The sequence below is a fragment of the Lissotriton helveticus genome, chromosome 3_1, assembly GCF_964261635.1.
Source record: "Lissotriton helveticus chromosome 3_1, aLisHel1.1, whole genome shotgun sequence".
Lineage (NCBI taxonomy): Eukaryota > Metazoa > Chordata > Amphibia > Caudata > Salamandridae > Lissotriton > Lissotriton helveticus.
Genome location: NC_136061.1, coordinates 2,077,849,430 through 2,077,862,157, shown reverse-complemented (window position 1 = coordinate 2,077,862,157; position 12,728 = coordinate 2,077,849,430). Strand labels below are relative to the sequence as shown.

Below are 12,728 nucleotides of genomic sequence, written 5' to 3'. Positions count from 1 at the left end.
GCCGGGGGAGCCTTAAACACCGGCCACGGACCCCTTTCGCCCCAGACAGATGCATGAAAACCGCCGAGCTGTAGTAATTGCTTTTTAGATGGAAGGAATCCCAAAAGCTCAAGAAGCCTCAGCTTCTACCCCATAGGTAGTCTGTCTCTTCAAGGAGCAACTGCCCTATACAGAAAAAAAAATCAGCTCGTATTCCTACCTGGCCGTTTGTCACTGTGGAATATTCATGTTTCTGCTATTTGAGCTGCAGCGCTCTGTTGTTCCCATCGTTGCTGCTAAACGGGTTTATAAAGATATCTACAGCGAGGCTTCTAAAGTGGCCAATCTGTGCAAGATCACACTTGCTACCAAGCAACTGAGGCTGCTGCTTACAAATGCCATTATACGGTCTTGGTGAGATCACGTACAATGCCCCCCCCCCACTCACCCTCACCCTCACTCACCCTCAACCCCTCACTCACCCTCACTCACCCTCAACCCCTCACCCTCAACATCAACCCCTCACCCTCACTCACCCTCACCCTCACTCACCCTCACCCTCACCCTCACCCTTACTCACCCTCACTCACCCTCACCCTCACTCTCACTCACCCTCAACCCCTCACCCTCACTCTCACTCACCCTCAACCCCTCACCCTCACTCACCCTCACCCACCCTCACTCACCCTCAACCCCTCACCCTCACACAGTGGAATAGGTCTCGGAGCATTTGAGTTAGAGCTTTTAGAAATGTTTATGGTTTTTTTTTTTTAATTCTTTAGCATTGGCTACAGGAAACAAAAATGCTAAAGATTTACAAAAAAACCCATAAACAATTCTAAAAGCACTAACTCTAATGCTGCGAGACCTATTGCATTTCCAATGCTTGTTGGTTATTGCCACCACCTCTGTGTAATAGCACAGTTAATAAAAAAATAGTTTCTTCCTAACTTTTTCACTATGGAGTCGCACTACGAGTGAGCAAAATCTGATTTATCTAGCCTTAAGCCTGTGAAATGTTTTAAATATGTTTAATAAGCTCACAATTATGAGCAGGTGTTTTTCTATGTTGAAAAAATAAGTGTGAACATTTGTATTTACCTATACTAATCAATAATAAAATGAACACATCCTACTGAAGGATAGTGTCAGATGATGGACAAATATTATTTTTTATCTTCTAGGGATGTAAAAAGAATATTTTGGAAGGAGTTATTGCTTTTTTCAACAACATGGATCAACAGAATAAAGGACAAGAACAGAATGTGGAGTAAGTTCTTTTGTGCTGTGTATTAGCACCTCTTTGTGGAGTCATAGGGTTGAACGAATGTCAATTGTTTCACAGCTTTGCCCTGTGGCTAAAGCCATCTAGTTATGACTTGTTGGTCTCGATTGTGTTTCCAGTGTCCACTACATTGAGGTCATCCACTGACCATAACTTGTAATGTTATGTTATGTTATGTTAGCATGTTTTGTATAGCGCACAGCTGCCTCTGCAAAGAGGCATCCCTGCGCTGAAGCGAACATGGAGGCTGGTCATCAGGCGAAGGCACTAGAGTGAGGGGAAAAGATGAGTTTTGATGGCCCTATGAAAGGCCTTATAGTTTTTCATGGCACGGATGGACACTGGCAAAGTATTCCAAAGCTTGGTAGCCAGTAAACGTAAGGAGCACCCGCCCGATCGTGCTCTCCTCATACGAGGCATGGTCGCCAGATGTTGCCCCATTGAGCGAAGTTGGAGTGAAGAAGAATAGAGTGAAAGCAAGTTAGATAGAATGCCAGGAGAGGAAGATTTCAACATTTTGAATGCAATGCAAAGGGCCTTAAATTCCACTCGATTGGCAACAGGCAGCCAATGTAGCTGACCAATTGGCCTAGAGGTGGGACAGGTTCTAGGGAGAGCTAGAAGGGTTCTAACCGGAGTGTTTTGAACTCGCTGTAGTATCAGTGTTTCGGTCTTATTAACTCCTGAATACAGTGCATTGGCTTAGTCCAGTCTTGACAAAAGAGGATGCCAGGATAATCACTTGCCTGATGGACGGGTCGAAGAACCCAAGCAACGGTTTAAGCCCCCGAAGTATGCCAAAGCAAGTCCCTGCAACTTTCTTGGTTTGAAACTGAAAGGACTCATAGCTGTGTGACAGAAGGTCTTATAAATGTTTTCCACCTTTTCAACAAAAAAGGTGTCAAGAGCCTCACAATGCTCATCAGATGATATATGGGACCCTGTAGGGGCCCCCGGCTGTTTCAAGCCTTTCAGTATGGAAAAGATGCTTTTGGAGGGATTACCGCTGTTCCTAATTTCGCCAGCAAAATAAGCTGCCCACGGATGGCCCTTTAATAGTTTTTAAGTGCTACTTGATAACACTGCTTCTGCAATGGGTCATACTCCCGTCTCCACACTCGTTCCAGTCTTTTGCAGGTTTTGTGCAAAGTGGCGAGATCATCATTATACCATGGGTTGGATTTGGAGTTACAACTGACTGACCACTTTGCCGGAGTAAGTGTATCAAGAGGACTGCAAATCCAGTCTGACAGTGCTTTATCAGCGGCATCAGGATCCTCTGGCATACTGGAGGCATTTATGGAGAGAAGATCGTGAAATTGGTCAAGATCAAGTTTATGCCAGGGGCGTTTAAAAACAACCTTCTGACGTTGCTTCCGCAAAATGGTAACTCCTGAGAGAAACATGGGTACCAAGTAATGATCTGACCAACAAACCCGGAAAAGGAGTGTGAACTGAGAAAGGAGGAAGATTTGAAAACACTGGGTCCAGCAGATGGCCTGCCGAACAAGTGGAACTCTGGACCAGTTGCAGTAGCTGACAAGCACCCAGATCAGCTAAAAAATTGCACAGCTCCGTTTCCTGGGGATTGTTGAAGTGCAAATTCAGATCCTCAATAACACTAAAATTTGCCGTCCTCGTAGCCAGAATATTAACAGTTTCCACAAGCGCCGTCCTAAACTAGAGAGAGCCCGAAACGTGCGCAATCACAGCCCACTAGAGTCTTTTTAACGAAAGAGCAGGTATAACAAGATAACAAGATTTAAATATCCACCCCCTCTCGACTCTCTATTAAGAGTCACAATGTTAGAGCCCTGATGGAGGGCCAAACCTAACACTGACTCCGTGTCGGCGGAGAGCCACGTATTGGTTAAGAAAAGGGCGTGAGGGGATTCCTCAGATAGCTAATCATAGATGTTGGAGTGGTGTTTGACTAATGAACGACAGTTAAGACTGAATAGTTTAATATCATTGTTAGAGCGTAGAAAATGAGAAGGGGGTGAGACCTGTACCCAGGAATTAAATCCACAATTTAAGCAGCAGAAAGGGCCCTCTGGAAGAAGAACTAAAGGGGTGATTGCAAGGGCGCAGAGATTTCCTGATATCCAGGAGATTAGCCAGGGCATAGGTAAGCCTGTTTTTAGCAAAACTGGCAGCATGCCTGGCGTCTGGCATCCTCCAGGCGCGGACGGGCGAAGACGGGCTTGCCTTAGTTTGCTGACACTCATCAAACTCCCAAGATCGAGTAACCAAGGGCACCTGTGTAACCTCTCGCTGACTAGATGTAGTGATCCATGACTAGACTCACAATGGTGCGGCATTGTGTTAAAACATGCACTTCTTTATGTCCATAGTATGTTTTACATGGTCAGATTTCTTTAAATGACCTATTGTTCCACCTTCATCAAGCACATGTATGACCTTGAAGTTTGTAAATGGAGATTGCCGTGCAAAGCTAATTTCAAATCAAAATACTAATTGTATTGTTAATTCAATCTTAATTCATATGTCCGCTTGGGCAACTCCTCACTCATGCAAGTAATCCAGCATGTTTTTCCAGTTAGATTTACCCCTGCTTGTGGACATGTCCTTGTTTTACTAGTGACTAATCAATATGCAGTCACCTCATGTCAAGTCATCGGCACCTCTAGTGATTACAGCTCATAACAACACTGAAGAGTTAACTTGAGCCACACTGAAAAAAAACAATCGGAGGATTTTTGAGGGGCAACAGTGTTTGTTGTTCATTCATACATATGTTGTTGGTCCAGTTCTATCTCTGTCCACTGTGTATGTATGTAGATTTGCTGCTGATCCAATGCTATATTTTTCTACTGTGTATATTCAAAATTAGCAGGTTCATTGCACCTGGACTGGTTATTGGGTAGTTTATTTTGCATGTTAAGTAATTTTGTGTTGTATTTTAAAATTTTGACACCGTTTAAACTATTTCCTGTGATACTGTTGATTTATGAAATCATGGAAGTAACAACATTTCCACACATTTCCTTCATGTAATTCATATATTGTGTTATTGTAGTTCAATGGAGCTTGAAACAGTAACTGTTCCTCAAGATCAACTTCGGCATGTGGAAGGCACGGTCATCCTGCACATTGTCTTTGCTATCAAATTGGATCAAGACTTAGGCCGGGAGCTTGTCAAATATCTTAAGGTACAGCAAAGTCCACGTATAGCACACTCCGGGAAAATACTTGTTTGTGAACATTTTGAACATTTACCCTACCTTATTTGTGTTGCATTTTTCCTGTTCTAAAGGATTCCACAACACCCAAGGAATTGGGTGTAGGTTTGAGTTGGTGGCAAGCCAAAGACTGAGTTACATGTAATGCATTTTTGTGGATAGGGAAAAACATTTAGAAATTTTTATGTTCTTGACGGTCTCATAATTATTCAGGCCTTTTACTTATTTAAGGCTTACCTGTGGGCCAGCTGGAACCACTTTCTGACTAGTGCCAAACTTGGACCCACAACAACCACATGTGAGTGGCTTCAGAGTGTTTCCCTGTTTTAAATGCCCATATTGGACAAACCGTTTAACTTGATATTTAGTATCCTGGATGTCAGCTAAGGGCTCGACCATAACACACGAGCTCAGTCTAACATGGTTAATATCAAGACAAACCTAATCGAGTTACTAGCCAAGTGAAGAGTGGTCTACTGCCTAGTTTTCATTGGTGATCTTGTGATTATCATTTAAGTTTTTTGGTTTTCTTTGTTTACTGTGGAGCAGCAAACGCATAAGATATGTATTTGCATTTATATCCTCCCATCAACTAATTCTGATTACATTTTTAGGCTGGACAGCAAGGCGACACTAGCAAGATAATTTGCCCCTTCAGTGTTGCTCTTCTTCTCTCTGTGGCAAGAATACACCGATTTGAGGAACAGGTATAATATTTTGAATATTTCTTGCATTACCAGGACATTTTACATATTTTAATTATTGTCATGCACTACAGCTTATCAGTGGTTATTATTAATTGGAAGAAGTTTACACAAGTCTTCACTCCTTATTTATCCCAGTTCACTTCAAACAGAACATGTAGTACCTTAAAATGTTCGGGCGCAGATGCACTACAAGTCACAGTTGTGTAGATATAAAATTATGACCTTTGCTTTTCAGAGTAAGAGAATCTTCTACTTCAGTTTCCATTGTAACATAAGTCGACCTTCTAGACCAATGGTTCTTAACCTTTTGACTTTTGGGGACCACCACTTAATCATTACTTGAATCCGAGGACTCCCACTGAATCATTAATATGAATCGGGGGACCCCACTGAGCCATTTCTTGAAGGCACGGACCCAGACTTAAGCAATTTTGATGATTCAATCCTCAAAACGATATGCAACAATACAGAAACAAGAATTCAGCAAACAAATACACAAATGATTAAATGTTTTCTTAAATCACAAACATAAAAAATGAAAATTTGCATTTTAATGGGAAGATTGGGGCTTTTCTAAATTGAACTGAGGCCACCCATCTTCCATACTATACTCTGTTTGATGCATATGCACTGCTCCCACATATCAATCTGAGGACAGCAACTTAATTTTTAGCCTCTAATTTCAAATTCCTTCACATTTACGGGACGCTTTAACATTTTTAGTATTAGATATTACATCCTTGTTTATATACACTTTATTAATCTGTTAATATTATTTAATTTTCAAAGTAGTTCCAGCACCCATTAGAAGGCCTCGCGGACTCCCAGGGGTCCCCAGACCACAGGTTAAGAACCACTGTTTTAGACTCCTCGACTGATGCCATACCTGAGGACTTTATTCGCCATCCCCTGTACCTTCTCAGAACTCAGTCAGTGCTGCTGATTTACATCTGATCATTATGGTTGTTGGAAATCCGCCTTTTCTGCATAGTCACCCTATTGCAGGACCCTGTTTAGTTTGCTAGCTTTGTAACTCTGTGCGCTTCATTCCTGCTAACCAGTAGTAAAGTCCTGTGCTCCTCCTTTAAATATGAGTAAATGGGCGTTGTGGGTGGAGTCTTGTTGTAACCTAAGATGGGCACTTTCCTCTGAGCTCCTATTCCCTTCGGGAGACCTGCGCCACTTCGCTAGCTGCCTTGGCCCTCTGGGAAAGGGGGAGAAACACTACAGCCTACTCCAGAAGCTCACCACTTTGCCCACACCATTCAGTCTGCTTTAAGGACCCAGCACTTCTAAAGGGGAGCAGCGAACGCCTCGCCCCTGTTGCTGTATTTACCACCTCCTGCTAAGAGAACCTGCTGGCTCCTCTGTCACCTCAAAACTTTGTAGAGCACAGAGGGAAATCCGCTGACAGCCCACTGAGCCATGCTCTGCTTCACTGGCTGAAATTGAGCCTGCTGGTATCTAGATGCCCACAGAATGGTAGGAGCCAAAACTCTACTAGACCCTACCAAAGCCTCCCACGCTAACGGATGGGTAGGTAGGCACCTGTGCCTTGTCTCGCTGGGCCTAGCGGGGAAGCTGGCTGCCTGCTTTGTAGTTGGACTTAAACACTCCACCCCTATTCAGGATACTACTGTTGAGGGCCTAGATTGCTAGGCTGGGGCGTTCCCACTTCTAGTGCAGTGGACCAGCGACTCCTTCAGAACTGCCCCCTCTCTGGCATCTTCTGGGGGCACTTTTTGACAAGTGCACATGTGCCTGCGGCTTGTTCACCAAAGGACTGTTGGGACCACTACGCCCCCATCTGTTGGAGTGGACGGCTCTGGCTCAGACCCCTACACCATCACGGTCGGAGCGAGGTCCACACGGAGACCTTGGGCCACTGCTCATTCTTTCCATGGACCCATGCCAGCCACGGACACGTCAACCCTCCCCCCAACCCCCATGTAGCTGTGCCTGCCCCACTGTACTCCCACACGTAACTGTCTTGCCACGGCTGGCAGCTTGTTCAGTGGACATAGAATTCAAGAGAAAAACAGATTATATCTTCAGGCTTAGCATATCAGAAATGGTTATTCAGTACTATGGGACTGAAGTGGGGGAAGTAAGAGCGGATAGGCACTGAATGAAGGGGGTTGTAAAAGGTACAAAGTGCAGAGAAGGAGAGAAGGAGGGAGCGGGATGGTGCAGGAGTAAGCAAATCATTTATCCTGAAGGAGAACTGCAGCTGGAAGGAAAGCCACAGATAGGTGAAAACAGCCATAGAAAATCGAAGAACATGAGAACTAGAAGCAAGAGTAGAATCAGCTCTCAGGGCCGTAATACTCATCTGACCCAAAGGCCGAGGATGTAGTCAGCCAGTATCTCTATTGGTCAGTTCAAGGAGATCGGGTTGAATGCTCGTTGTGTGAGATTTTCAGGGTGAATCTGGACTTGGCATCATATTGCATCAGTTCCTTCACTGTCCTCAATACCCTCTCTCTCTAAATGTTTCTGTTGGGGATGGTCTTGCTGACTGCCACTCTGGTTGTGTCTAGGTGTGTTGGGGCCATCTGTTTCTTTAGGTGGCGAAGGAGTCCTATCCATGACGGAGTCACAGAGGGTATCCTTGAAGCCAGCCTGGTCAGTGGGGTTGTGGACGTCTGTTGAGCGGCCATCTATAGTATTCCACATTACGGCCACCTTCTATGTCACAGGAACCATGCTTGCATGCTTCCAGCAGGATCTGTCGGGTGTGGGCATGTAGCAGGAAGCAGGCAATGATTGGACAAAGCTTGGTCTCTCCCTCCGTGGTCCGGCCCGGATCCTGTTCGCCCTCTGGATTTCAGGTTGGGGAAGGGTTGAAAGTGAGCCCGGTGTCACTTTAGCAATAAAATCGAGTAATAACCCATATTCTCTGGTAAATCATAGAATCTGATGGCATCACGGCTGCGAGGTGCTGGTCAAAGGCATTCACTCTAGGGTGAAATACTCCTGTCAGTTTTAATGGTCCTCACATCCAGTAAGCTCTGTGATTATTTTTTTTTTTATATTTCTTTTTATTAAGACAAGGCATCAAAAATAAAGACATAACATGGCGGAGACGCTCTCCCATATTGCACATCATCTCGTCAGGAGAAAGAAGGGGTGGGGGGGAAAACAGGGAACATGGTACACAGTTATAAACAATCACGGAGAGGCAGGAACATCAATGGGAGAATCAACAGGTGGCACACAATTTCTCCCCTGTAGTGGTTCCACAGCCCCCACACAGATGCCCACTTACGAGGGCGGCCCCTCGCCATATAAACAGTTTTTTCGCGGAACATACACCAATCCATGTTCTCTTTCCATTCTTTGATGGTTGGTAGCCTCTCGGATCCCCACCGCTGTGCTATATTCCTTTTTGCTATCATATCACTTAGAGTTACCCATTTGGTCTGCGCTGTATTAAGATCAGTGGGTTCCCAAATATTTAGGAGGCATCTCCTCGCTTCCGGCAACACAGCCACTCCCAAAACCTCTTGCATGACATCATGTATCCCACTCCAATTCTCGGCTACAGAACGACACTCCCAAATGATATGAAGGAATGTACCCACAAGACCACACCCCCGTCTGCACAAATCTGTATTCGACAGCCCCATCCGAAGCAGGCGGGGTCCTGGGACATAAACTCTGTGCAATATTTTCAACTGAACAAGCCGCAAGCGTGCTGGGATCGTGACTACCTTAGGCGAGAATACAGCAGATTGCCAGTCCTCATCATCTAATTCAGCACCATCTTGCAACCAGTTTTCCCTCAATTCAACCAGGAGATCTGCCCTATGATTAACCAACTTTTTATAAATCAGGGAAATAGTTTTTTCGGGCAGATGACCATCTAAAATTCTGTCTTCAAGAGGTGACACCTCAGGCAGGTCTGCCCCCGCCAGCAGAGCCGTCGTCAACGCATGTCTGACCTGGGCATTGCGAAAGTACTCAGTGCTCCCCAATTTGTATTCAATTTGCAATTCTTTAAATGTTTTAATCTTCCCCTGAACCCAAACGTCGCCGATAGTCGAAATCCCAATCAGGTCCCATTTGTCGAAACCCCTTGTATTCCAGAGCTTGCCCAACTTTTCTGAATCAAACAGTGGGGTGGCCTGTGTCAAACGGTCCCTCCATCCCAAAGAGTAAGTGGCATCACGCCAGATCTGCACCACATGCTTAGTCGGCCCCGTCAAACTTCTCCCCGCCGACTTAGTGTAGAGTGCCCTATTATAATTGCCTCCAGGAAGAAGCCATCTGTCCATCGCATATCCAGGATCAGAAGGGGCCCCATAAGTACAGAGGTTAATGGCTGCCAACTGAGGCCCAATAGTATCGCCTGATATCCGGAAGTGCAATCCCGCCGTCATACCATGGAAGCGTCAATTTGGCCAATGCGATCCGGGGTCTACAATCCCATAACAGACTACGTTGTAACCCTTCGACCTCTCGAAAATAGCTAGCTGGCACTACATCTAATGTATTTTGAAGGGCATAAAGAAAACGCGGCAAAGACATCATTTTAAAGAGGGTTGCACGCCCCAACAGGGAGAGAGGAAGCCTCTTCCAGCCGGCCACATCGTTTCTCAATATGACCAAGGGGGGAAGGAGATTCCTCGCATAACGGACTGTGGGATCCAATGAAACAAATATCCCTAAATACTTAAACCCATCTGTAGCTATTTGAATCGGACAATTTCGCGGGGGAAGCGGAGTCTCCCCACTAAGAACGAACAAAAGTGATTTTCCCCAATTTATAGATAACCCCGAGTTCCTACAAAAGGAGGCCAACACATCGCAAACAGCATCCAAGGATTTCCTAGGCGAGGCCAAATAAAGTAAAATATCGTCTGCATACAGAGAGATCCTGTCCTCCCACTGTGGTGACCACCGGAGACCTCGAACGGAGCGCTCCCAGCGGATCCAGGCGGCCAACGGCTCCAGAGCTAATGAGAACAGAAGGGGAGAGAGGGGACAACCCTGTCGGGTGCCCCGTCCAAGACAAAATGGCGACGAGACCCGGTTACTGACCACTACTTGGGCAAGGGGTTCAGTATACAACAAGCGAACCCAGAGGATAAAATCCTAGCCAAAGCCAAATTTAGCTAGGACAGCCCACAGATAAGGCCATTCTATAGTATCAAAGGCCATTGTTGCATCAAGCCATGCTATTACGGTAGGCTCCATCAGGGTATGAGCCCTGGCGATCACACCATGCAACCTACGCAAATTGAGGGCTGTATTTCTATGAGGGATGAAACTCGATTGATCGGGATGTATCAATCCGCTGATCACCTTAATCAATCTGTTGGAAAGGATCTTGGCAAAGATCTTGGGTTTCGCATTTAATAACGAAATACGCCTATATGAAGCGCAATTCGATTTTGGCCTGCCCTCCTTATGAATAACCACTACAGAGGCTCCTCTCTGATCGTAGGGCAGTATCCCTTTCTCGCGGGCTTCAATGAACATGCGTCTCAGGTAGGGAGCAATCTTATCAGGTCGAAGCTTGTACAGCTCAATTGGGATCCCATTAGGCCCCAACGCCTTACCCGAATTCAAGGAGCGCACCGCCTGGGTTACTTCCTCTATGGTGAGGGCATTGTCCATAAACTCACGGTCCTCCCTGGTCCAGCACGGGAGCTGCAAGTCTCGCAGCATCAATTGGGAGTCCTTCTCCAGGAGATCCGAGACCGAGGTGTATACAATGTGAAAATAATCCGCAAAACTATCTACTATATTCTGGGGGTCTGTGAGGTGCCTTCCGCTCTCTGTCACAATCTCTGGGACACCACGATCCGCCCTATCCTTCTTGTCCAACCAAGCGATAAGTTTCCCCGCTTTATCCCCGACGTCATACAGCCGACCCTGCTGCTCTCTACTCAAGGCTTTAGCGCCATCCGTGACCAGCGATCTGTACTCGTGCTGTTTGAGATTCAGGACATGCAGCTTAGCACGAGTCACCTCCCACTCCAGTTCCACTTCCAGGTTCCCTATCTCAGCTTCTACCTCAACAATTTCTTTGTTTCGGTCTCTCTTAGCTCCTGCTATCAACGAAAGAGCCTGACCCCTAAGAACCGTCTTAAAGGCTTCCCAGAGTGTGATCGAAGAGGACACCAACCCCTTATTTTCTAGGAAATAGTGATCTAATGCCTTTATCAGGTCCCCCCTGATTTTGGGATTACGCAGATGCCAGGGAGTAATGGGGGCCACCGTATCCCCAGACCCCAAAGCCACACCGAAACGGAACCAGAGCAGCGAATGGTCAGATATGCCCCTAGCAAGGTGTGTCGCCTCCACGACATAAGATGCGTGAGCTGCAGGCACAAGACAGTAATCTAATCTAGAAAGACTACCATGGGCCAGAGGGTAAGGTGTATTGCTTTTGGCCTGGATGGAGCAGTCTCCAGCCATCAATTAGACCCATGGCAGCAAGGAAACCAGGCAACCATCTTTGAACTCTTCCCACATCTCGCGGAGGATGCTTGTCCATAACTCCAGAGGCCACCGCGTTAAAGTCACCCCCCAAAATCAATAGGCCTCGCAGGAGATCTAGTAGAGCTTTTCCCAAATCGGCAAAAGTGATAGCCTGCATGCCTGGGGGTACATGTGTGGTGTTGGGTTCAAATCAGGCCTACATACTCTGCTAAACTCTCGAACACCTTAGTATAGAAGTTGGCACGGACACTGGAAAAGGTAAAAGACAAGTTTATTAAGACCCCATGGGGTGGTGATACATTCCAACAGCACCCTTCGGTAATGTAAGAAGTAGCACACCGAACATCGGTGCGCGACCTCTTTTATATAGTTTAATAGCAATAAAAAGATAGGCGGTTACAAGTTTACACATTTTAGGTACATATAAGGTCATTTTTGGAACACAGCCAACACGTGGGAGGAGTTTCGACAGCACTGGTCAGTTAGCATGAACATTCCTGAAGAGTGACCAATTGGTGCGTAATGCGCATGTGCGCTTGACCAGTACTAAAAATAGCCTGTTGCCGAGCAGACTAGTGACCATGGGTATCGAGAAAGGACAAAAGGGCACACTGACCACGAGGCAGCGTGTTCATTGAAACGGAAGTCAGAGGGATTCAAAATGGCCCCCGTTCGTTTTGGTCAAGTTTACAGAAAAGACCGTGTAGCTGTGCTAAACGCTAACTCAGGAGCTGTCAAAACACGACAGACGGCCCTTTTAGCGTTTAGCAAAAGCTACCTCATAGTGGACATAGTCAGAACGCTCATCCTCAATGTTAATAGCCATAATTTTCAATACTTCATCATTGCTCAGTTTCTCTTGCTTGACAATAGTTCGTTTGGACGGAATGCAGGCTGTGATACATATAGAACATAATGTAGGGCCACATTGAATACATAGACAAAGGAAAAATAATACTCCAATAAAAACACAGAGAATCGTTAATAATTTCCAACCCCAAGTACTAAGCAGAGTCCAGAACCAACCAGAAAAAGTCCATGTTCCATTTTCTGGGTGGATCTCAGCAGCTATCTTATGTAATTTTGTAATCGAATCATATACAG

General features: G+C 45.7%; 1 protein-coding gene across 1 annotated transcript in view; it reads left to right on the top strand.

Annotated features, from left to right (window-relative positions):
- FANCI (FA complementation group I) overlaps positions 1-12,728 on the top strand; it is a 765,095-nt gene that overhangs the window by 181,799 nt on the left and 570,568 nt on the right. Inside the window, exons 9-11 of the mRNA XM_078683200.1 lie at positions 1,164-1,249; positions 4,305-4,437; positions 5,082-5,174. Of these exons, the coding sequence (XP_078539326.1) occupies positions 1,164-1,249; positions 4,305-4,437; positions 5,082-5,174 (312 nt within the window). The remainder of the gene's footprint in view (positions 1-1,163; positions 1,250-4,304; positions 4,438-5,081; positions 5,175-12,728) is intronic.